Raw genomic sequence first — 24,770 nt, forward strand, 5'->3', positions numbered from 1 at the left:
ATTGACCAGTAGGTGTCACTGTTGGTGGACTCCACAGGAGTAAAGCTGTAAGTGTGTTTAACTGTATAAAATGGCCTTAAAGAGACATTAAGGAAAAAGTTAGATGATGACGTTTAAATATCTTGGGGATCATAGATGTTCAATAAGTGGATACAGCCTTTTTCTTGTACACTCTGCCTCAGTTTCATGTGTCACCTTCAGTTTTGTACTGCTGCGATGAACTTTCTCCGACTAGTTAAAGATGCAACTAGTGCTGACAGTTAGAAGGACTGACGCCAATTATGGAGGGTGATTTCCCTCCCTGAGTTTTCTCCCCTTTGGTTTCCTCACAATGCGTTGTTAGACATAGCACCCCACCACCACGTCTCCTTCCAGTGGCACACAATGATTCAGTAATTTCATAGAAGCAAGTAAGTCAAATACCAACTGCTTTAAAATGTTACCTTGATTTTTCTCTTTAAATTTCAGCCTTTCCGTTCCAGATCTGACTCCCAACATTGGCCTCTTCTGGTACTTCTTTGCAGAGATGTTTGAACACTTCAGTCTGTTCTTCGTGTGTGTATTTCAGATCAATGTCTTCTTCTACACCATTCCTTTAGCAGTAAAGCTAAAGTAAGTGTATTTATTTGCTATCCCTTTTGTCTCTGTGATCTGCCAACCTAAGGAGTCGCTACTATTCTGTCTCTGTTGGCAGGAGTGGGAATGATAGAGGCTTTCTCTTCTTGATATACTTCCTACACCAAAAATGATTTCGGCCCACAAAGCCCGCTGTTATGTTACTGTCCAGTAAAGACCCGTGTAGGTCAGTGTTGGACATCTGGAGCTGTGAAATGAAAAAGAGCAGAATTAGGTTTTATATCAGCTCTTTCCTTCTCACTTCCTAAAGTGATGGTGCTCTTCTCTCAAGGAGGGAAGGGTGTTAAGTCTTTGGTGTACTGAAAATGTACCTCATATCCTTTAAGAACCCTGCATATCCTTTAAGAACCTTTTTACTTGTTCCCTAGAATAGTGGGATGCAGCCTTTTCTGTAGAGAAGCACATTGCTTCATGTAACACTGGGATGTACAAGATACTCAAACTTTCCAGGGAGGTAATACTGCAGAATGGTTAGAGCAAGGGACTGGTTGCCAGGACTTCATGGATTCTGTTCCTGGCTCTGAATCAGCTCTGTGGCCTGGAACAATTCTGCTACCTCGTCCCGTGCCTTAGTTTCCCCATTGATAAAATGGGGATAAGAATATACCACCTTCAAGGCAGAAGCTGTGTGCGGCTCAGTCCATTAATGTTTGTAAAGTGCTTTCATGAAATTCTCTGTGCAAGGACAAGATCGTCTTAATACCTAGTTTTCTGAAGAAGGTGCTGCCCTCGTTGCCTGTGTCAAGGCTTGAGACTGTTGCTGCTCCTGTATGGGGAATCGTGGAAGCTCCCACACTTCTCCCCTCCTAGCATGCACTGTCCTCTTCTGCTATGGAGCTATGAAGATTGTTTCATTGCAGATTGCCCTAGACGTGCAGGCAGTTTTCTGAGGTAATAGCTGATGTGTGTTTCCTGCCTCCGTTGGAGCCATGCCATTCCCTCCCTGTCTGCCAGTCTGGAAGGCTAAGAATAGTGTGTGATCATGGGTGGTGACAGGCAAACACAACCGTGCCCTGCGAATTCAGGGTGAGGAAACATCTTTGTATCTCTTGGCTGTAAGGCATTAGCATCACTGTGGGGCCATAGGTGCTGGAGCCGGGGGGGAGGAGTGGGGAGTGCCGGTGCCCCTCCACTTTTGAGAACTTAGGCTTGGCAGGGGCACGAGTGGGGACCCTGAGGGTCCAGGCCCCCCACTTGGCCCTGGATCAGAGCTGGGTGGCGTAATGGCAAAGTCCCTTCCCTGCTGGCATGACAGAGGGCAGCTGGGCCAAATTAGAGTGAGTGGCGTTGTGACCTGACGCATAAGAGTCACAACTCCAGTTGTTCCCCCCCACTTTTGCAGTCTTTCCAGCATCCCTATGCAGGGCTTCCCAGGACCAGCGTTTCCCAAGACCAGAGGTGGGCAAACTATATGGCCCACGGGCCACATCTGGCCAGTGGGACCCTCCTGCCTGGCCCCCTGAGCTCCTGGTCCAGGAGGCTAGCCCCCGGCCCCTCCCCTGCTGTCCCCTCTCCCCCGCAGCCTCAGCTCACTGCACCGCCGGCGCGATGCTCTGGGCGGCAGGGCTGTGAGCTCCTGGGGCAGCGCAGCTGCAGAGCCGTGGCCTGAGCCGGTGCGCCGTGCGTGGCTGGCTGCTGCCTGTCCTGGTGCAGCTGCACCACCAGCCACCGGTGCTCCAGGCAGCGCTGTAAGGAGCAGGGAGTGGGGGTGTGTGGTCAGGGGGCGTGGGGTGTGGATGGGGTCGGGGCGGTCAGAGGGCGGGGAACAGGGAGGTTGAATGAATGGGGGCAGTCAGGGGCAGGGGTTCCAGGAACAGTCAGGGGACAGGGAGAAGGGGTGGTTGGATGGGGCAGGGATCCCAGGGGGGCAGTCAGGAATGAGAGGAGGAGAGGATGGGGCAGCAGGGAGCAGTCAGGGGCAGGGGTTCTGGGGGCAGTCAGGGTACAGGGAGCTGGGGTGTGTGGATGGGGCAGGGGTCGGGGGGCCATCAGGGAACGGGGGGGTGGATGGGGCAGGAGTCCTGGGGGGGCCATCAGGGAACGGAGGGGGGGATGGGGCAGGAGTCCTGGGGGGGCCATCAGGGAACGGAGGGGGGGATGGGGCAGGAGTCCTGGGGGAGGGGGCATCAGGGGGTGAGAAGCGGGGGATGGGGGCAGGGGCCAGGTCATGCCTGGCTGTTTGGAACGACACAGCCTCCCCTAACCGGCCCTCCATACAATTTCCTGATGTGGCCCTCAGGCCAAAAAGTTTGCCTGCCCCTGCCCAAGAGGCTGCTGCGGTGAACCACTTCTCCAGGATATTTCACAGCATCCTCTCCCCTTCTTCACCAGTACCAAGAATAGCTGTGCTGGGCCCGTTCTTACAGCTGTCTGGGAACTGGCTGCTGTCTGTGCTTTAGGAGTCCTCTCTTTTTAAGAACATGTCAGTCCAGTTTCAGCCTTGCTTTTTGAATGTTGTATAAACAGCTCTAAAGACCAAAAAAAAAAAAAAAGCTCTCATTGTGCCTAAAGCATGCAAGGTTCCAGTGCCATAGTCTGAAAGTCAAATATGAAGGTCATTCTGGAACATTCAGTGTCTCTTCTTTATTTTAATTTTTTTTCAGTACTGCAAAGCCAGTTCGTTTGAATTAAAAATAGGGCTGTCATGAGATTAAAAATATAATTGTGATTAATGGCACAATTAAAAATTAATCGTGCAATTAATCGCACTGTTAAACAATAATAGAATACCATTTATTTGAATATTTTTGGATGTTTTGTACGTTTTCAAATATATTGATTTCAATTACAACATGGAATACAAAGTGTACAGTGCTCACTTTATATTTTTTTATTACAAGTATTTGCACTGTAAAAAAACAAAAGAAATAGTATTTTTTCAATTCACCTAATACAAGTACTGTAGTGCAATCTCTTTATCATGAAAGTTGAACTTACAAATGTAGAATTGTGTACAAAAAAAAAACTGCATTCAAAAATAAAACGATGTAAAATTTTAGAGCCTGCAAACCCACTCAGTCCTATTTCTTGTTCAGCCAATTGCTCAGACAAACAAGATTGTTTACATTTGCAGGAGATAATGCTGCCCAGGTCTTGTTTACAGTGTCACCTGAAAGTGAGAACAGGCATTCTCATGGCACTGTTGTAGCCAGCATTGTAAGATATTTACTTGCCAGATGCACTAAATATTCATATCCCTTCCTGCTTCAACAACCATTCCAGAGGACATGTATCCATGCTGGTGACGGGTTTTGCTGGATAACAGTCCAAAGCAGTGTGGACCAACGCATGTTCATTTTCATTATCTGAGTCAGATGCCACCAGTAGAAGGTTGATTTTCTTTTTTGGTGGTTCGGGTTCTGTAGTTTCCACATCGGAGTGTTGCTCTTTTAAGACTTCTGAAAGCAAGCTCCATACCTTGTCCCTCTCAGATTTTGAAAGGCACTTCAGATTCTTAAACCTTGTGTCAAGTGCTGTGTCTATCCTTAGAAATCTCACATTGGTACCTTCTTTGCGTTTTGTCAACTCTGCTGTGAACATGTTCTTAAAACGAACATGTGCTGGGTCATCATCCGAGACTGCTGTAACATGAACTGTATGGCAAAATGCAGGTAAAACAGAACAGGGGACGTACAATTCTCCCTCAAGGAGTTCAGTCACAAATTTCATTAACGCTTTTTTTTTTTAATGAGCATCATCAGCATGGAAACATGTCCTCTGGAATGGTGGCCGAAGCATGAAGGAGCATATGAATGTTTAGCATATCTGGCACATAAATACCTTGGAATGCTGGCTACAAATGTGCCATGCCAAATGTCTGTTCTCACTTTGTGGTGACTTATTTGTAAATAAGACGAGGGCAACATTTTCGCCTGTAAATGTAAACAAACTTTTGTCTGAGCGATTGGATGAACAGAAGTAGGACTGAGTGGACTTGTAGGCTCTGAAGTTTTACATTGTTTTGTTTTTGAGTGCAGTTATGTAACAACAAAAAAATCTGCATTTTTAAGTTCCACTTTCACGACAAAGAGATTGCACTACAGAACTTGTATGAGGTGAATTGAAAAATACTGTTTCTTTTGTTTATCATTTTTACAATGCAAATATTTGTATTAAAAAATAATATACACTAATTTCAATTACAACACAGAATAGAATATATATAAAGTATGTAGAATAATATGCAAAATATTTAAATAATTTCAATTGGTATTCTGTTGTTTTAACAGTGTGATTAAAACAGCGATTAATCGTGATTAATTTTTAATCATGTGAGTTAACTGCAGTTAATCAACAGCCCTAATTAAAAACAAACTGTGCTTTAGAGCCTGATGCTTTCTACATACTCTGGCCCTCTGTCTCATGCTTGTAAGGGAGACCAGGTGAGTGAGGTAATATCTCTTATTGGAACAAGCTGTTGATGAGAGAGAAAAGCTTTTGAACCACGCAGTGCTCTTCTTCAGGTCCGACACGGCTACAACTACTTATGCTTGTAAAACAGGCAGAATGCTGCACTGTGGAGATCCTTGTAAATATGTCTCTTACACATGTACCAAATGCTTGCACTGTCATAAATTCAATATATAGGTCATTATTTTCACCTACAGCCTTTGTCTGTGACACATACTTTCATTCCTGGAGGAAGAGGTCTATCTGTGGAATGTGAATTGTAAAATACCCATGCATATGCTTGTGTTGGAGTAGTTATGCAGGAAGCTGGCTGAATATTTCTGATTGAGGAGATGCTGAATTCTTACCCTAATACATATTGACCCATAGGTAGGGTTATGTCATACAGTAGTCAAAAACATGGACTTGGGAGTGGGGGGGCAGCTGGAGGGGATGCTTGATCACAGCTGGCAGTTAAGATGGATCATGCTGTGGATTGGACATCAGGACACTCAAAGCCAGTTCTGTAAAGTCCTTCATTGCAAAAATAAAGTAAAAGGTTCAGGAAAGTTACTAAAGGGTTGTGATAAGAACTGTGCCATTCTGTTTGAAAGCAGCCCGGTAACTGTCTGGATTTCAGATGGTACTGTTATATGATGACTTGGAATGTATTCAGCTGCTGTTCTCATATGCCATAGGGTGAATCTGTCAGGCAGGGAGCTTCTCAAAACAGTCCTTGTGGGGCAAAAGCATCTCCGAGTGAAGTAGCATTGGTTGCTCTTCCTACCACAACAGAAGGCAGCACTTGAAAGGCCTGGACACAACAGGATGATTGTGTAAATGTGTGCAATGTGTGTGCCCAAAGTATCCATGTGTAGGTACACAAATGCCCTTGGAATACTCCTCTGCAAGTTGACTCAATGCTTGCAGCCCAGCGCACTGGGAGATTTGCTGGGGAAACAGATCAAGAGCGTGTATGTTCATGTGTCCTGCCAATCCTGGGCACCAGCTTTCAGAGACAAATGCTGCTGCTCCTCCAGTACCTGTCATATCCAGTCACTGCCTTTTTCCTTTCTCTAGGGAGCACCCCATCTTCTTCTTGTTCGTTCAGCTTGCCATCATTTCTATCTTCAAGTCCTACCCAACCGTGGGAGACGTAGCGCTATACATGGCCTTCCTTCCGCTCTGGAGCCACCTTTACAGATGTAAGTTCTTTGTGTTTGATTCTTCCCTCCCTCCATTCTTCCACAGTCCCTGCGGCACTCTCAATCCAAACCTTGGTTTGTTGACATGGCTGAGGTGAGGGGCTTAGGTCAGCTCTACACTCCAGACTTACATCGGTATAACAGCATTGCTCAGGAGTATGCAAAATCCACACTCCTGAGCAATGTAGTTATACCGACCTAACCCCCAGGGTTGAGAGTGCTATGTCGACAGGAGAGCTTCTCCCATTGACATAACTACTGCTCTCATGGAGGTGAGTTAACTACGCCGACGGGAGAAGCTCTCCCATCAGAGTAGAAGCATCTTCACTTAAGCGCTACAGCAGTGCAACTGCGCCAGTGAAGTGTTTTAAGAGTAGACCTGCCCCAAAACTCTTCATTGCAGGATGAAGATAGGAAAACCAGAAGAGGCCTGGGGCTATGCAATACAACTGCATGCCACAGGGGGCACTGTCCCTCTTGGACTGTTCATTGCTTGGAAGGAAACAAGTCTGATCAATACAAACCATGAACTTTGTGGGGAGAGTTTCTGACTTCTGTGAGCAACTTTCCCTCCTTCCTTGCCCAGGTTGTTCTGAGGATTAATTGCTTGTCTGTAAAGTTCTTTGAGATCCTTGCATGAAGGATGCTTCATGAGTGCAAAGTATTTATCATCATATCATTGATATAAAGTACAGGCACCCTTTGAATTGGGTTGGGAGTGTCTCTAATCTCAGTTTCTGGCTCTGGTAATCTGAGCACCAGTCCCACAGTTAATCCAGTCACTAAACTCTCCATTCTAACACTTAGTTCTGTGTTTTGTACAGTGCCTGGAACATTGGTGTCCTGGTCCAGGATGAGGGCTCCTAGGTGCTACAGTAATACAAATGATAATTCACAGTTGTCAGTTTGTTGTGTGAGAGAGATCACACTCAAAATGTGTGCTGACTGGATCACCCCATTTAGCCAAGCCATTGGCCTCTCTTAGACCACAAAGACCGTTTCTAGCCCCTGAGCATTGGACTTGGTATAACTGTCAGGTAGCTTACAGCTCATTTTCACAGGCTCCTATTCCATGACGTACCACCTCAGGATGACTTTCAATGTCTGCTGAGATAATGTTTCAGCAGCTAATGAGCCTGGCAGTGTAACATTCCAGGAAAATTTGTGTTGCTTCCTGGAGTGACTGGTTTGGGGTGGCTATGGCAGTCAGTACCAGCCAACCCTGCCTGGCTGTTCTTTGGATTGTGTCAATCCATTGCTAACCCAAACATGACCTCAATCTCCTTAATAAGCAATTTCAGCCTTAAGACAAAGGGGCCTAGTTAGGCCTGGAAATGTGAAACCTCCCATCTTTGTTTCCCTTTGGCTTTTGTAATCCAAAACGGGGGGTTTGGTTCACAAGACTCACACCCTCGCCTCTCCGCTCCGGTTATTTCTATGAAGCTTTTGAAATCATTACATGTTGTTTGAAAATCCAAGCTAATCCTAAAACCTCAAAAAGGAACAAGAAAAAGAATGAAGAGGATTGAAAGGTTATGTAGTCAGGGCTTCATTATAGTGACCCATGGCTGGTTCTCTGTGGCAGCACTAGCTACTAGTAGGTGGGGCTTTTTACCTCCTTTGAGGACAGCTGCTCCTCCAGTCTTGGAATTACTATAGCAGAGGATAAAACAGCCTTGATAATATAGCCCAGTAACTCCATCAGTTAGACTTGATCCCTTAGGCAGCCAGGCCTGATAGACCAAGGCAGCACGTTTCCAAAACATCTTGGTTCAGCGTGGGTGAGCTGGGAGCTCCAGGCACATACAGCCAAGGGACCATGGCTACCCGAGAAGGACAATCATGGTTCAGTACCTCACTGGAGGCTTTTAAGAACAGGTTAGACAAACACTGGTCAGGAATGGTCTAGTTATTACGTAGTCCTGCCTTAAGTGCAGAAGGGTGGATTACATGGCCTGTTGAAGTCTTTTCCAGTCCTACACTTCTATGATTCTATTATCCTGCAATGTCCTATTATAGTTATGAAAAGGGAATTAATATATTAAGGGGAGAATAGTCTGCATCCTTTATGACAACATTGGCAGCCAGTTGGAAAGCTCCCCTGGGTTCCAGGCTAATCCAAAGTGATTTGGGTACCTTCAATAATTGATCACTTCGGCTCTCCTGTAGGTAAGCACAGTAACCTGATTGGATGCTGGGGTGAGGTGTAATATCCCTCTCAGAGAATGAGCTTTAATGGCTCTTGAATAACCCAGAGACACTGCCCCTGCTGCTGTTGAGGGGTCTCTCGCTTTTGCTGTCATCAGAGCAGCACTTGCTGGAAACCAGGAAGTAGAAGCAAGAGCCTCAAAAGGGGGGATTCAATCTAAAATTAAACAGGCAAAATTATTTTCTTTTAAAGAAAAATCCCAGTTGTTTTATTATCCGCAATAGCGGGATTATTATAGCAAATATTTATCATTATGAAAGGTTGTGCTGGTGGAGAGAAACACCCTCTAATTAGTGCCTCCAAGTTGCTGGGTGGTGCTGTAGACATGCTAAGCACCATCCTCAGATGACATGAGGTCAGCTGCTTGTTAGTATCTCAACCACACTGTTATAATATCCTTGTTTTTTCTTACAGTCCTTCGGAACATCTTTATCCTCTCCTGCGTGCTCATTGTCTGCTCCCTGCTGTTCCCAGTGCTCTGGCATCTCTGGATTTACGCAGGAAGTGCCAATTCCAATTTTTATTATGCCATCACGTTGACGTTCAATGTAGGGCAGGTTAGTAAAATGAGGCAATTGGCAACACTTGTGCAGCACAGCTGGGTGCCTGGTTACGTGACTGTCAAATAAGCGATATCTGGCTCTCAACTAGGGGTCCGGGGCCCCCTGGGGGGCCATGAGCAGGTTTCAAGGGATCCTCCAAAATAAACCAGAAACAGGGCCAGCATTAGACTCACTGGGGCTCGGGGCAGAAAGCCGAAGCCCAAGCTGTGGGGGGCTGAAGCCAAAGCCCGAGCAACTCTGCTTTGCAGGGCGTCCTGTGGTGCAGGGCCACAGGGTGTTGCTCTGCTTGATACCCTCTAGTGCCAGCCCTGGCTTTTAATCTACTGTATATGCATAAAAACAGTTGTGGTAGAGGTGGGCCATGGAGGCTTTTATAGCGTGCTGGGGGGCGGGCGGGCCTCAGAAAGAAAAAGGTTGAGAACTCCTTTGTTACAGAATATGGTCCATTTTGTGCATCCTGCACTGATTGTAGCAAGCATCCTGGCTCTCTTGTCAAGCTGAGATCGTCACTGCCAAGAGCTTAGTCACGAGGCTCTAACACATTAAGAAGAAGCAGAACTGTTCTGTCTGATTACTTGAACCATATCTTAATGTTCTGTGCAGTTTATGCTGCAAAATATACAGCCTGTAGCTTGGAAACAGAGGAAGGATCCCAGGTGCCTGGTTTGGAAGCTGGCAGATTTGTAAAACAGCAGTAAAAGCTTCTATTTAAGTTAACGTCCTAAAAAGGAAAGTTCATACCCAAAAGCACCCAGATAATCTTCTTTCCTCCTCTTGAGCTCAAGTTCTGCAAGGTGCTGGTCATCCCCAGTTCCCATTGACTTCACTGAGATTGAACATGCTCAGCACCTCATGGGATTGAGACCCTTGTCCACAATTTCGGCAACCTGCTAATTTCTTTTTCCTCTTTGTAAACTAGTATTTGCCGGCAATAGACAGATCCCCCAAACTTCGTCCACACTTCTCCCATTTACAGCTTGTGTGCAGAAAACTTAAAGGAGTAACTAAGCCATTTCATATTGCTGATCTTCACCGAGCCTTGCGTCAATTTCACATGCAGAACAATTAGACTTTGTTCCTCCTTTGAAGAAACTGAATGTTCTTTTCATGTTAAAAATTAGACCACCTCTAACATTTTGGCACTCTGGGTGTGTGTGCGTCACCTTGTACTAGACAGGCAAGCTTACTGAGAGGCCAGAAATGAGCCTTTTGTGCAGTTGAAACACAGTAGATTTATAAAGGGTGAAAGTTCTGAAACCTGAAAGCAAACAGTGGTAAGAGTGGGGGTAATGGCTATAAAGATACTGATCAAAATAGCATAATCAGTGGGTCATAGGAGAAATCAGGGGCAGATGGTGGTTCTTTAGCCCTCTAAATATGCACGTTGCTAATGTATGAGGGGAGCAGTAAAATTGCAATTTCATGTAGCTTTGTAAATGGAAAGAGAATGCATAGAGGGTTGTGTTCTCAGTCTTACTGGATCACTTCAGACTTCCATAGTTTCTTGTGCAATTTCTATGCTCAGAAATTTTGGCTGTCTGTTCTCCCAAACACTTTTCTGAACACCTGTCAGAAACAACCAATCCCTAGTGCAGTAAGCAGTTTCACCTCTTGTGCAGAGGAGTAGGTGTGCAAGGAAAGGCTGTCCAAATCAGCAGAGATGATTGGTCTGGAGAGAGGACCACAAGGTTGAAAGTCATGAATTCCTGAATTTTGTTCCCAATTCTTCCTCTGTCTGTAACTTTAGGCAAGTCATTTCCATTCTTTCTGCCTCCGTTTCTCCCTCTGTAAAATGGGAATAATACTTACCTGTCTCACAGGGGTGTTGCGGGGACTGACTTAAATTAACAGTTGGAAAGCACTTTGTGATCCTGGATGAAAGTTGATGTGGACATACAGAGCAGGAGTATTTGCCTGCTAGCTGGAAGGATCATCAGGTTTAAGACAGGAATCAGTGGCCCATATTGACTAATGTATCTTTCTTTCTGGTGGGCTGGGGAGACACAACAGAAGGGTTGGCAGGCCTCCTTCTTATGCTCCCACTAGTGCTTCTGTCCAAAAACAAGCCCAAACACAGGTGTGTGGTCTGAGTCAGCACCAGTGTCCACTTACTGCTGTTAGACGTGGATAGCACTTAGTGATGCTAAGGATGTTGATTTAATCGTGCTGATGTCTTAACGGTCCCAGCTGGGACTGAAAATTAACAGTTGACTGATGATCACTGTAGGAAGCACATTTGTCTGCTGAGTGGCAGACTCCAGCTGCGCACGTTAACATGCCCACCATTCCTGCTGTTGAAGTATAGCCTACAGGTCCAGTGGGACCTCCAATGAAACAATGGTAGGCAGCAATCTTCTCACATCCAGTGAGATTCTGCTTGTTTGTAACACAGCACCATGAGGGAAATTGTCCCTATTGCTGGAAGGGATGGGTTTAGTTTGTGGAAAGACCCATATCTCTGCTGGAGTCAGGGAGTTGGATTGCCTCAACAATGTTCCCAATACCTGACATAGCAAGTTAGCGCATTATTAAAAGTGATGACTCACTAAAAGCAAGATTTCAGAGTAGCAGCTGTGTTAGTCTGTATTCACAAAAAGAAAAGGAGTACTTGTGGCACCTTAGAGACTAATAAATTTATTTGAGCATGCTCGGGGGTCGCATAACTTTGCGACCCCCAAGCATGCTCAGATAAATTTGTTAGTCTCTAAGGTGCCACAAGTACTCCTTTTCTAAAAGCAAGATGTTTCTTTTGCCCTTCAGGTCACAAACAGATGATAGAGTGGTTCTCTAGCTGTCACTAAGCCCTCAGAGCTGCAGACGGAGTTCTGTAGGCACTCCTACTGCGTGCCTCCCTTTTTTCCCCTCCCACACATGTTTATGTCCAGTGGATCCCTGTAGTCTCCCCATCTGATTTGACCTACATTACCCCGCAATCTCCAGGGACCCTCTGTGCTTAGTGGAAGGTAGAATGTGTGGAACCCTGTATGTGAACTCCCTGATCCTCCATGCAGACAGAGCCACATCAGTTCCATTGCACCCAAGCCCTAAGCACTCATGATAGGGTAGGAGTTGCCCCAGTGAGAGTTGTACCTTCCTGTCTCTGTCGCCTTATTTATAATGGCAAAGGCATGCTCGCTTCCCTTTTCAGTTCACTCTCATTCTCTCAGTAACTTTTCCATTTTTATTCTTGGTTCTAAACGTTGGGTTCTTTACACTGTATTACTCATGCAGCTGGAAGGTACCCACAGTGGGGCTTGCTGAGCTTTCTGCCACTGTGAACCGTTCATCCTAGAAATCTTTAAGAAATGCTGCAATGTCTCCCTTTTTGGGACAGGAATATGCTGACTTGGCAGTAACTTCAGGGTTTTTCTGGTGTTAATAGTCACGTGAACTGCTCCCCTCAGGTCATTAATCTCCAGGAATTGCCATGCAATAGCATGAGTATTGCAAGCTGAAAGCAGGGATCTCTTTACTGATGACGTTGGTTCAGTTGGAATGTATAGAGTATTACTAGATAATAAATGCCCTATACATTTTTAATCAATTTAATTAAGTATTACAGGTTTGAATATAATTAAGTAAGGGGACCTTAAGTAACTTAGCTTGATTTGATTTATTAAGCGATGGTTAACACAAAAGAGAAGTATATATTACCAAGTTTGTAGAACCATGCCTTGCAACCTGATGACAATTTTTTTAAATACTGTCTTGGTTTTGTCTATTATACCCAACTTGTTTAAGTTTCATTACTGTAGGGTTTTTTCCCCCAGCCTGCAAATATTTTATTTTAGTATATTTCCTAACTCATTACATTTATAAATGTCTAACTACATGACTGAACATCTGTGATTTGTCCTTCACATTTGGCTAACTCATACCTCTGTTATTGTGGTTAGTATGTTTAAAAATACATATTAGTCTTAGGAAATATGACAAAGGTTGTCATAAGCCAGTACTTTTCCACTCTTAACGTTACTACAACGCATCATAAGACTCTTGCTTACAAACATGCTATAAAGCCTCTGGGAGAGCCTTGCCTACAAGTCAACAACATTCACCAGTCGGGTACCTTGAATCTTCACTTGGCATTCTGTTCAGCAGAATGTGATGTGATGTGTAGCATCCCTAACTTGTTAGAGAGGCATCCACAGTCTTGGCTGCTTTTATGACTTGACATCAAGAGCGGGGATTTTCTGTTGCAGATAGCATAAGAGCTACAGAGACCAGCTTCCCCGCTGTTAGCGAGAACTGCCCAGTGTCACATGCCACATATTGGCACATAGTCCTTCTCCCACATAGATCCCTGAATGTTGTATCCCTTCGCATGACCATCACCCCTTTCTGTGATTCTTTCCCTGTTGGCAGAGTCTGGTGGGAGACTCAGTCAACAGAAGACCCTCTGCAGTGCTCATCCTCAGTCTTGTCACTTTTCAATAGAGCTGAGTGAAATGCTTCAGACAAAACTTGTTTTTTCCCCAAAGAATGCAGTTTCAGGTCAGATTGGCAGCTCGTTTCAGCTGAAATTAAAAAAAGAAAAATTCCAGAAATGTCAGAACAAATTGTATCAAAACAAAACATTTCATTTTGTGGGGCTAGATTCACAAGAGGAATAAGGTGCTATTCACAAAATGGAGGAGGGGAGGAGCTGCCATCACTTCCCCCCCTACCACTAGCCCTGTAGTTAGGGCTCTCACTGGGGATGTGGGAGACCCACGTTTGAAACCTGCTCTGGAGTTGTAGGGACTTGAACCCAGGCTTCCCCCAGGTTAGTGCCCTAACCCCTAGATTATAGGGTATCCTGGGGTGGGATTCTCTCTGGCTGTCCTGTTGAAGCTGTTCCACTTTGTATAAAATTCTTGAATGGCTAATGTGCCAGACAGGGGGAGAGAGTGACTCCATATATTGGTGGTTAGGGTACTCCCCTAGGGGAGTACCCTCTCCCATCCCAAGTGAGTGCCAATCCTACTGGGCTATTGGGCATAAGGGATGTCACCACCATCTAGGCCTTCATTTCCTTTCCCTTTATAAAAACAAAGTTTAAAATACCCAAAACGTTTTTGTCTGATCCAAAATGGAATTTTTCTGACTTTTTCAATTCACTGAAAATTCTGAAAAAGTTTGTTTTGAGTTCAACCCTATTCCTGGAATTGACAGCGAATTGAAAAATTAGTTACTCTCTCAGCTTTTCTTGTCAGGTCTGCTTTAAAAGGCAGGATGGGTAGCACCAAAGCAGTCTTGTCTGTGACCTCAGCATTCCTGTTGGCTTTTTAAGGATTCCCTTCCTGTCTTGACTTTCAGGTTCTCAAAACTGGCGCATCCCTGGGCTTTAATAATTCTGGCCTTCAGTGCTGTCCTACAGATAGTATGTTGCAGTCATCAGAGTGCTGTTAATGACTGACCAAGCTGCATTCTGGCCAGCCATCATCTTAAAGTTCCAAAACACAAACACACAATACCCATTAAAGCTTTAAACAGAAATAATTGCTCTCCTGAAATGAGCAGTTCCTTGGACATCTATCCTTTTATTTATTTTTGGGAGGGTGCTGTGTCTGCAAGGTATCTAGAATTATTTTGCTATTACATTCAAGAAAACAAATTGGAATCCGTTTTTCTGCCTGGCACCTTCAGTTTGATTAAGTGACTGTGTAGGGTCAGGCAGCAGACAATATCACTTTGTGCTGTGATGTTGTTAGAAGGTCAGGCCAGGTCAGTGCTTGAATAGGAGACCTCCAAGGGATGCCTAGGTGCTGCAGGTAGTGATGCTAGAGATGTGGGCCATGGTGACACTGCTTCTTTCTGAGTGAGTGCAGAACCAATACATCGGCATGGTACTAGGCTGTTGCAGGTGCTGTTGAGGTCCTGGCCACTTGTGATCATTAAAGTTTGCATGGAAATCTTTGGAGAGGGAACGGTCGTAAAAGTGACTTGGCCACATTCCAGCATGGGTAATTATGTTCTGCTCTCTTTAATTCCCTTGCAGTTTCAGCAAGACAAAGAATTCTTCTTCACTTGCTAACCGGTTGTATAGCTTTGCTGCATGTTGTTAAACAGCTTCCTTGTTTCACCCTGCATCTTATCATCACTTCACTAGTGGATGGAGTTCTCCCTTGTATATAGTCTCCATCTCCATTTCAGTTTGCAGCATTCCTGGGGAGCCAACAGGGTGAAAAATAACGTGATAGTAATGCAAGAGCATGAATTGTCTGTGTGCGACCTTTGTTTGCTGAACTGCCAAAAACCCTTTTACCCCTCCAGAGTGTTGCTGTGTAAACCTTTCTTGAGATCCTTGTGCACAGATTTCCTAGCCAGTGATACAGCAAGCCAGCAAAGCTTGAGTTGAAGGCAACTAATTATTTGCCCACTGATGTGGTCTGGGGGGAGCAGTGGTTTTCTGTCATTTAACAGTTATCTTGAGTTGTTTTCATGTAGACTTTCCAAACTGGCCAGCTGCATTTGTAACTTCCCCCTCCTCAGCAAGATGCATTACCAAGAATAACAGCAGTTACATAAAAAATAATACCTAGGGTGGTCATAAAGCTATAAATACTACATATCTGCATCCATTGAGGTCAATGGCAAAAGGGCCATTATGAGACTTTTGTACAGGCCTTATGAGACTTAAGTACAATTTCAAAAGCACCTAAGTTACTTAAGAGCCAGAGTCTCAGAGAAGATCAACAGGACTTGGGCGCTTTTGAAAATGTTTCCTTAGTCATCTCATCACCCAGGAAGTATGTGTTTGTCATATGAGAATCATCTATCTCACAAAGTTATTTCCTTAACAAAGGAGGATCTTCAGTTTATATTGCATTAAATCCATTGATCAAATGCATTTTAACACAAAATTATTCAAAATAGAATACAAAGTTAACCTTTGTTTTGTGAAAATTCTTTCATCTGTGTCTTAAAATGCTTTTCAGAGTGTAAATAACAAGTAAAGACAGAGAGAAATCAGATATATTAAACAAGGAGAAAAGATCCATTTTCAGGTAGGTTATGAAAGTGGAGGAGTTATGAGTTATGTTAGAGTATAAGTGGATGAGACGTTCAGGTACAGGCCTCCAAGGGCTACACAGGAGAAGGCTCTTGTGTCAACAGTGGCAAGATTGTGTAAAGACAAGATTTGCACAACTTTCCTTTAGTTATGTTTGTATTTCTTTAACGGTTCTTCAATCAGTTGAATGCATTTTATGCCTTAAAGTGAAATACAGTAGGGCTTAGACCACTTTAATCCAAACTCTGCAGATTGCTTGGAGATTTCAGTTTTGAGGAGAAGCCAGAAAAGATGGCGGGATTTTTTTTATTATTATTTATTTATATCCGGAGCAAGTTTTAGGCTAAAGTTGGGATGTGGGGGAGATTGGAACCTTCCCCACAAGTAGCAGCCTCTCACGCTCTGTCTAGTTGAAGGAGCAATGGTTGGTTGCTGTGTGTCTCAGAATCATACGGGCTCCTAAAACCTCTACTGGATTGTACTCATTTTCTAAAGGAAGAACAAGAGCAATCTCTAAGCAAAAACCCTAAGGCTAAATTCAAACAAAACACAGGAAGCAGTTTAAAGCTTTTGCTGTCCTGCTCAAGATACATTAGAAGTTGCCTGTTACCCACGTTCACATCACATCTGTTCCCCGGGGTGCTGTCCTCTTTTAACCCGTGGGCTTTTAGTGTAAGGTGCGTGCAGCAGTTTTTCACAAGCTGCAGCGTATCAGCACAAAGTTTAAAGGGTATGGGAAATAAACCACCTCTTTGTAAGATCCCATAACTCTTGGCTGTTTTAACAAGAGCTAACATGTCGCTGTAATGTCACAGGCGGACTTCTTTGGGAGCCTTCCCAAAAAGGAGCTGTGACTAGCGCTTTGGTTACTGTCCGTGAGAGCGACATGTCACCGAGGTCCATAAAGGGAAGGAATGAAAATAGGGATTCCCAAAGCGTTGTTTCTTGTGCCTTTGTTTTTGGCATTTGTGATGTCTTCATTCACACTGGCAGGGAAGCCAGGGCATCTGCAGCTTGACTTGGCCAGAGCTGGTTATCTGAAGTGACTGGCCTCGCTTCTCAGAAAGGCGAAGGGCTGTGAGGAATGGCAAAGGAGCAAAAGGTTGGGATTCAGGAAGCCCTGAGATCTAGCCTTGGCTCTGTCATGGGCGTTTTTAAGAATTTATGTGAGAGCAACATGTAACGGCCCCAGTCAGGGCATTGTACAGTCACAGTGTACTGAGGAGTTACTGTAGCCAAATCGCTTCATCTCTTTGTGCCTTAGAGTCTTCATCTGTAGACGATGGATAACAACACTCACCCACCTCACTGGAGAATGGTGAGGGCTGATATTCCGACAGCGCCTTGGCCATGGTCTTGGATTACTTTTACCATTATTTTGTGAGCTTCAGTCCCCTCTTGGGCTTGCCTTTTCCAGGGAGAAGCCCTCCCCCCTACTTGGGGTTGAGGGTTGCAGGGAGTTGGTCCACCCTGGGACTCTACCTGTTCTGTCCTTCTGTCAGGGCAGCAGTATTGTTTTAACCGTTACTCACATGCTAATCAATGCCAGATTAGCGCTATTGTTGCATGCAAAAAGCTGTATTAATATAACACTGTGGCTTAGATTATAAAGGCACAGAAATCAAGAAATCAAAGTTATGTTCCCTGCAGCAGTCATAACTCAGACCCCTTCTGTGCATTAAAAAGGTTCCATTAAAATCAACACTTCCCACCGTACCATGGTGTCTAAGATACCCCGCTTACCTCCTGTTCTAAGTATACTGCTGTGTGGTAACTGATTATCGACTTTCTAAAATGGCCATTGTATAAAATTTGTATTCTAGGTAGTGGTGACTCTAGGGCTTTTAATATAGCTGTGCTGTTCCTGTGGGAAGTATCCCTGCATGCTCCATGAGGGGGTGAAATCTGAAGGGAGGCAGGTGAGAAGTGCCTGTGTGATAGGGGACTGTGCTATTGGAGGGAAAGATTACCCACCCTGTGGCCATGTGCCCCCCCACCCTCCCATCTGAGCTTTGCAGTGCCAGTCCCTCCTTGGGGCTGGCAGCCTATTCGCTGTGCTGTCACACATGGGAGATTCAGCCCCGGAACAATCTGACCTTGAACTTAATGTGTGCTCATCAGAGCACCCACTCACTTGTGTATTTATTTCAGCAGACAGCCTGGTTGGTGCACATTAAAATGCACTGTCACTAGTAATAGTACCTAGCTCTGATGTATCGCTTTTTGTTAGTAGATCACAAAGCATTTTACAAATGAGGTCAGTTTCCTTATCCGTATTTTACAGATGGGGAAACTGAGGCACAGAGCAGTGAAATGACTTGCCCGAGGTCACCCAACTGCCCTTTGGCAGAGGCAGGAATAGATCCTAGGCCTCCTGAGTCCCAGACCAGAGTTCTGGCCACTAGGCAACACTGCCTCCCTCACCAACAATTCTGCCACACCTCTGGGACTCCTTAGGGCGCCAGCAAAATTACACATACAACCTGTGATGGAAACCAGTTACAACACAATTGTCCCCGTTCTGTTTCGCAGTGTAGACTGGCCCTTACAGTCGGTCTGCCCTGTCATTAATAGCAAGAGGATGCTGCAGGCAGAGAGGTGTATTGCCCCATAGAGCCCCATGTTACACTTCCAAGGATAGCTGAGAGGTAGAAATGCCATCCAGGGACTCTCAGCTCTCTAGCACGGAGATGTTTTCTCATTGCACATATGATGCCGCTCTCAGAGTTGTTTGGCTGCAGCAGAGCTGTGTGTTCACAGGAGCGCTCGTGCTTTTAACAGTTGGAAGATGTGAATATTTCAGTCACGGGCCAAAACAAGTCTTGCAGCAAATGAGTGATTTGTGGACTAACCTGGTAGTTCAGGACAAGGCAGATTTATAGACAATATTATACATTTCTGTGGTGCCTCTGTATGAGGCTGTTGAAGCGTTTTCCAGATGTTAATGAGTTGAGCCTCACAATCTCATGGCTGAGGTGATTTAACCTCATATGGAGAATCTGGGGAACGCAGGGGCTGTGACTTGCCTAGGTTCTGAGTTCTAGTCCTGGCACTGCCATGGCTTGGTGTGGGGTCTGGAGAAAGCCACTTAACTTCTGTTTCCCCAACTGTGAAATGGGACTGTTCTGAGGCTTCATTAATGTCTGTACAGCACCCTGCAAAAGAAGAGTATCATGTAAGTGCTAGGCATTCCTGTCATCACTGAAATTACCCTGTGGGGAAAACCTGAGGTGGCTGTTACTGGCAGCTCTGGAGAGAGTGGGACCAGCTGTCGTGTGCGTCTCTCTTTTACTAGAATATTGCAGTGTCTGACAGGTCACCCTTGTGGCCAGTACGACTGCAAACCCTTCCTGAGTCACTCTTCTTCCTTCCTCTGCCCAGGTATTTCTTAGCAAGATGCTAGGAGAGGGAAATGGCCTAAATTAAACACGTGTAGCTTCCCTGCTCAGGACTTTAACCAATTGAAAATCGCCAGCTCTCAAGGCTTAAACAAGTGGAGTTTGACAGAAACTCCCCCCCCATAAGACATTGCAGAGCGAAGGGTGGTATTTTGGGTTTTACACTTTCTTCTGAAGCATCCAGCTTTGCCCATTATTAGAGATGGGATGCCACATGAGACGGAGCATTAGCTTCTTCCACTGCAGCGAGTCTGGCGTGTTGGGATTCCCTCCGAGATCTTTTTCAGCTTATTCAGACACCTTGTCCAGTACCGGGAGAAAACTTCATCCAGTTCTCTGGGATCCAAAAAAACTCAGTTTGACTCCAGATTTCATCACTCAGGTGTCTTTATTTGGCATACAGCAAAACTGCTCTGAGATGATCAGACTCAAGCATAATGAGTACATAAGAACGGCCATGCTGCGTCAGATCAATTGTCCATCTAGCCCAGTATCCTGTCTTCTGACAGTGGCCAATGCCAGGTGCCCCAGAGGGAATGATCAGAACAGGTAATCATCAAGTGATCAATCCCCTGTTGCCCATTCCCAGCTTCTGGCAAACAAAGGCTAGGGACACCATCCCTGCCCATTCTGCTAATAGCCATTGATGAACCTATCCATCAATGGGTATAGAGTGTACCACACACCCAAAGTTACACAGAAATCCTTTCCCTTCATATACATTTACACATCTCATTGCATTTACTATATATTACATCATACATTTTTGGACTGGCGTGTTTACTTTGCAGGAACCAGTCCCTGTGCAGCATGGTCTGTCCATGCATGTCCACATTCGACCTACTCCTTACCTCATCTTTACATCCATAACTAATCTTGTCCATTGTTAGTAAATGGTTCCCTGGGTGTTCTCCCTCTTATCTTCGCTGGCTCAGACATAGTGTGTGTTTCAACCTAATGATCCGTTTACCTCCTTAATTCTGTCCTCCAAGAAATGAGTCCTCCTTCCAGGAGTTAATTACTCATTACTTAATTAGTTAGCTACATGGGGCTCCTAAAAGTTCCATACAGCTGGAGTCGTTTGTGGTGACAATGGATGGGAATTATTTCCCCATCTGTGCTAGAGAAAATAAATATTCCAGGAAGAAACCCTTGGGAAGAGGGTGTGTATTTACTACACATAAGGTCCGGGCTTGTGTCTTGGCATGTCCATGCATAAGCAAGGCTGCCAGTCGAAGGGAAGATTAGTGGAAGCTTTGTGCTGGTGCAGCTAATGAGTAGATTACCTTCCTGGAAGGTGTTGCAGCCCTGGGGGATCACCTGTTGTCAGCATCCTTCATGCAAGGGAACACTGATTTCCCCTGGAAGCAGATAACATTAACTACGGGTGTCTTTGCCACTGCCGCGCATGGGACTTAGAACCTCTTTTGCTTGAGGCTGTTGACACCTCCTGTGTGGCTGTTCACTAGTGAGAGCGGCCTGTCCAACGAGCCGTGCCCTAGCCCCTGCTTGAAGGAATCGGCCTTGGCTGGGAGCAGCGTCATCCTTGTCAGCAAGCCGCTGTGTTGTCGCAGGGTGTTAGAGATGAGATCCTTAAGCTGCAGATCTCTTCAGGGATAAAGAGTCAGGGTGGGGAAGGGGATGCAGGAGATGTAGGAGCTAGAAGCCGAATTGTTTTTTCAGATCAAAAGGCTTTTACAGCCTTCCGGGGAAGTGTTGACTCATCTTAGTGAAGTGAGCACTGCGGGAGAGAGCGGGAGATCTGAGCCTGTGACCGGAAGCCAGGAACTTGTGCTCAAATACCATGGCGATGGGTGAATGCTGTTGACAGACTCCTGAACGCAGCTTTGACACAGCTTCTGTCTGTGGCTATAGGCAAGACACACAAGCCATCTGTGCCTCAAATACAGCCGTGTGTAAAGTATGCACCTCCCGTAGGTGTGTGGGGAATGTTAAGTCCATGATTGCAACGTGTCGTTGCAGCGAGGGGCTGCTGAGGGCCTCGGATCAAAGAGTAGCTGTGCTCCTGTTGGCACTGCAGTCTGACAGCAGCTGCACCTGGCTCCTGCTTTCTCTTCTCCTTGGGCACAGCCAGCCTTCTCCAGCCTTCTTCCACACCCCACTTCAGGCACTGCCTCCCAGCTCCTTCTCTCCCAGCCTTGCCCCAGCTCTCTGCTGCCTTGTGCTTTCCCCTTCCGTCTCCGCCAGCCCCACTGACCACCCAAACTTCCGCAATCCCCTGCACTTCCCACTCCATCAGACCCGCCCCAGCCCGCCCATCTGCAGCCACATGACCTGCCCCACCACCAAGCTGCCACCTGCTGACAGTGCAGCTCCCTTCGTACCTCTCACACCCAGCCCATCACCCCATTCCCTTGATCCAGTCAGCACCCAGAAGGGCTGTCAGGTGAAATTCCATCTTGAATGAATTCACTGAGTAGCATAATGAATGCTCGGGAAGTGCTTTGCAGCTGTGACACGCTGTTGTTCGGTGGTTACAGTGATTACTACCCCTGTACAGTGCTATAAAGGCCTCCAGCTCCAGAATGGGTCAGGGTCACTGGTGAATGTGACTGCTTTGTTCCCAGGCAGACTGCATCCAAGCGCTGATGGGCAGATATGGGGACAATGGTATCAGTGGATGAATGGCAAGTGGGTAAATAATAAATAGTGTTTTAAGAATGACCAAACTTTGGCACTCACCGAAAGCCAGTCCCTGTTGTGGGAGCTGCCCGGGTTGGCAGTTACAGAAAACAAGCCCTCCCTAAATGCTGGAGTTCAGGCCTTCCCCATGGAACTGTTCATTGAGTCAGCTCTTGAGTTTTCACAAACAACGGTGCCTTGTAAAGTACACTTGTACAGGACCCAGCACAATGGGGCCTTGCTGCAAAATATAGATTCATTGGGGAGGGAGGGTAGTTGTTAGTGGCTAGGACTCCTGTGGTCTCTTTCCCACTCTGCCACTGACTTGCTATACTAACCTGGGCAAGTCACTTAGGCCCAAATTTTGAAAGGTGTATAGGCATTGCTTCGCTCAGTATGCGACACCTAAATACCTTTAAAAAGCTGGGCCTTAGTCTTCCTGTAATTTACCCGTCAGTACAATGTGTATTGGAAACATTGAAGTTCCAAAAGCCTCTATCTCGTTTCATTTTGTATTAGACCCTGAGCATTTGTGGCTTTTCTTCTAGTCCTTCCTAGGCTCTTGTCCTCTCTGAATAAAACAGTAACTCAGAAGTGATCAGACCTTAAACTAAAGACCATTAGAAGTAATCAGCGTGGGGTTCTGAGTTGGGAGAGGTCGGATTGGGTCGTCACTGCTCTCCTGAATGAGAGACAAGGTTGGGAATGATATGGGAAAGAGAGCTTTGCATCAGTGGTCTGTAAAACTAGCTAGTCTTTGGTATGAAGTGTCACTTACACCCTGTACGTTTCACTTCTGCAGATCCTGCTCATCTCTGATTATTTCTACGCCTTCCTCCGGCGAGAGTACTACCTCACTCACGGCCTGTACTTGACAAGGAAAGACGGGACGGAGGCCATGCTGGTTCTGAAATAATCACCCTGCCCTGCATGACTTGGGGGATGGACCTCTATACAAAACACGCAAAGCTTGGGGTGGGTGGGGAGGGTTCCCTGAGAGTGGTCTGACTGGTGGGATGTTACCTACTGCGGAGGAAGAAAGGGCTGAGGTTTGGATGGGATTACCCTCTTTGGCAGTGACGTTGAGTTCAGAGCCAAGACCATAATAACTGGCCAAAACCTGCGCTGCTAGGGCCACGTGGCCTCTGTTGAAGCACCTCCCTTCCTCCTTCAGCTGTGCTTTCTGCTACTACACCAACCATCAGTCCTGGGCAGTCCCAGGGCTGCATCTCAGGCCCAGAGAGTTAAGGCCATAAACCCTTTAATTTATTATCATCACTTGTGGGGAAAATCACTGGAGATGTATGTTTCTCTTTCTGGAACTGAATGCCACTGGAAATCTCTTCATAGACTGCTTTTGTTCCTCCTCCTTCATTGCTTTCCTCAGTAATGCTCCTGCTTGGCATGCAGCAAGCTCTGGGGACTTGGCTTTGACTGACTTAGACACTTGTTTCTTCATTCTGTCGTTGCATCTGGAAATCAGAGTGTCTCTTAAACAGTGGACAGCTCCTGCAGTGAATAGAGGATCCAGGGGACAACCTATTGGCTTTCCATAGCAGAGAGAAAGTGATAGCATGAACCATCTGGGAGGGATTTACAGTAAAATCACCAAACTGAAACACAAACCACCAGGAAGAGGGGGAAGGGAAGGGAATGCAGGGAGAGGGAGGGTTGGGGATAGTCTGGGGGTTTCCCTTTAAGGGAAAAGAGAGACCATCCCTTTGGAAGCTGGACAGCAGCACTGGGAGGTTTCAGGGGAACAGACAAAATAATAGAAATAACATCACTTATTGAATCCATGCAGAGCGTGGCTGCATGTGGAATACAGAGTGTCACCCCACCCCCTCTTTTATTATTTGGGGCTTGTGTTTAGATCCTTGAGCTGCCCCGCTCTGGGATTTTGGGAGAGAGGCCAGGAGAGAGAATTCCTCTCTCTAGAAATACAAATCCAAACCAGAAGGCGCCTCTTAGTACTTTGGGGTGCCTGGGCTCCAAATGGGCTGCAGCCACTTAGCAAGGAGAGCCATTTACCCAAAGTGTTATTCCCTCGCACCTAGAGCAGCATTAAAATGGGGCTACTCTCAGAAAAGTGACTATGCAAAAACGGCATCTCACTCCCCAGCGCTGGTCCCTGTGTGCCAGAGCCACCCACTGTAGGGACCAAGATAAGTTTTGCTGCTGCTCTTAACTCTTCAGACCTGACACAGCTCCAAGAAACCAAGCAGGATCCGAGCCAGGGTCCTTGGCACTGGTGCCGGCAACACAAGCCAGAGAGAACCCAGCTCACCTCTCAGAACCCAAGGGGGCGCGAAGGGCTGCTCATTCGAAACCCCCTTTCATCGTTTTGGTTTTACACCGAGCACGTTAAGCGGAGAACGATTGAGACATGGTCATGCACACCCCTGCCCAGGCCCCTTTTACAGAGTCACTCCGCTGGCCGTGGTGCCCTTTCTCCTACATTTGCTGTCTCGTCAGGCCGGTGTTCAAATGGCTTTTTGTAAGAAAACTACAAACTCTTGCCTTACTGCACTACTGTTGGCACTTGGGTAGGCGGTTTTGGGCCGAGTCCAACCTGCTGTACACAACACCCAGCCACTCCCGCGTGGGAATTCCCCCGGAAGAGACCGGCTCCTGGCCCCAGCTGCAGAAGGGCGCTCAGAACCAGCTCTCCCCTCGGGTCTCAGGTGTTTGGGACACATCACAAAGTGGATAATAAATCATGCAAGTTTCAAA

At 46.0% G+C, this 24,770-nt stretch overlaps 1 protein-coding gene across 1 annotated transcript in view; it reads left to right on the plus strand.

Moving 5' to 3' along the window:
- The window catches only part of PIGU (phosphatidylinositol glycan anchor biosynthesis class U), a 43,084-nt gene extending 18,314 nt beyond the window's left edge, over positions 1 to 24,770 (plus strand). The window contains exons 9-12 of the mRNA XM_084645770.1: positions 469 to 612; positions 6,106 to 6,230; positions 8,854 to 8,996; positions 22,840 to 24,770. Of these exons, the coding sequence (XP_084501896.1) occupies positions 469 to 612; positions 6,106 to 6,230; positions 8,854 to 8,996; positions 22,840 to 22,953 (526 nt within the window). The 3' untranslated portion in view covers positions 22,954 to 24,770. The remainder of the gene's footprint in view (positions 1 to 468; positions 613 to 6,105; positions 6,231 to 8,853; positions 8,997 to 22,839) is intronic.

The sequence above is a fragment of the Lepidochelys olivacea genome (genome assembly GCF_965140295.1).
Source record: "Lepidochelys olivacea isolate rLepOli2 genome assembly, chromosome: 13".
Taxonomy (NCBI): Eukaryota; Metazoa; Chordata; order Testudines; family Cheloniidae; genus Lepidochelys; species Lepidochelys olivacea.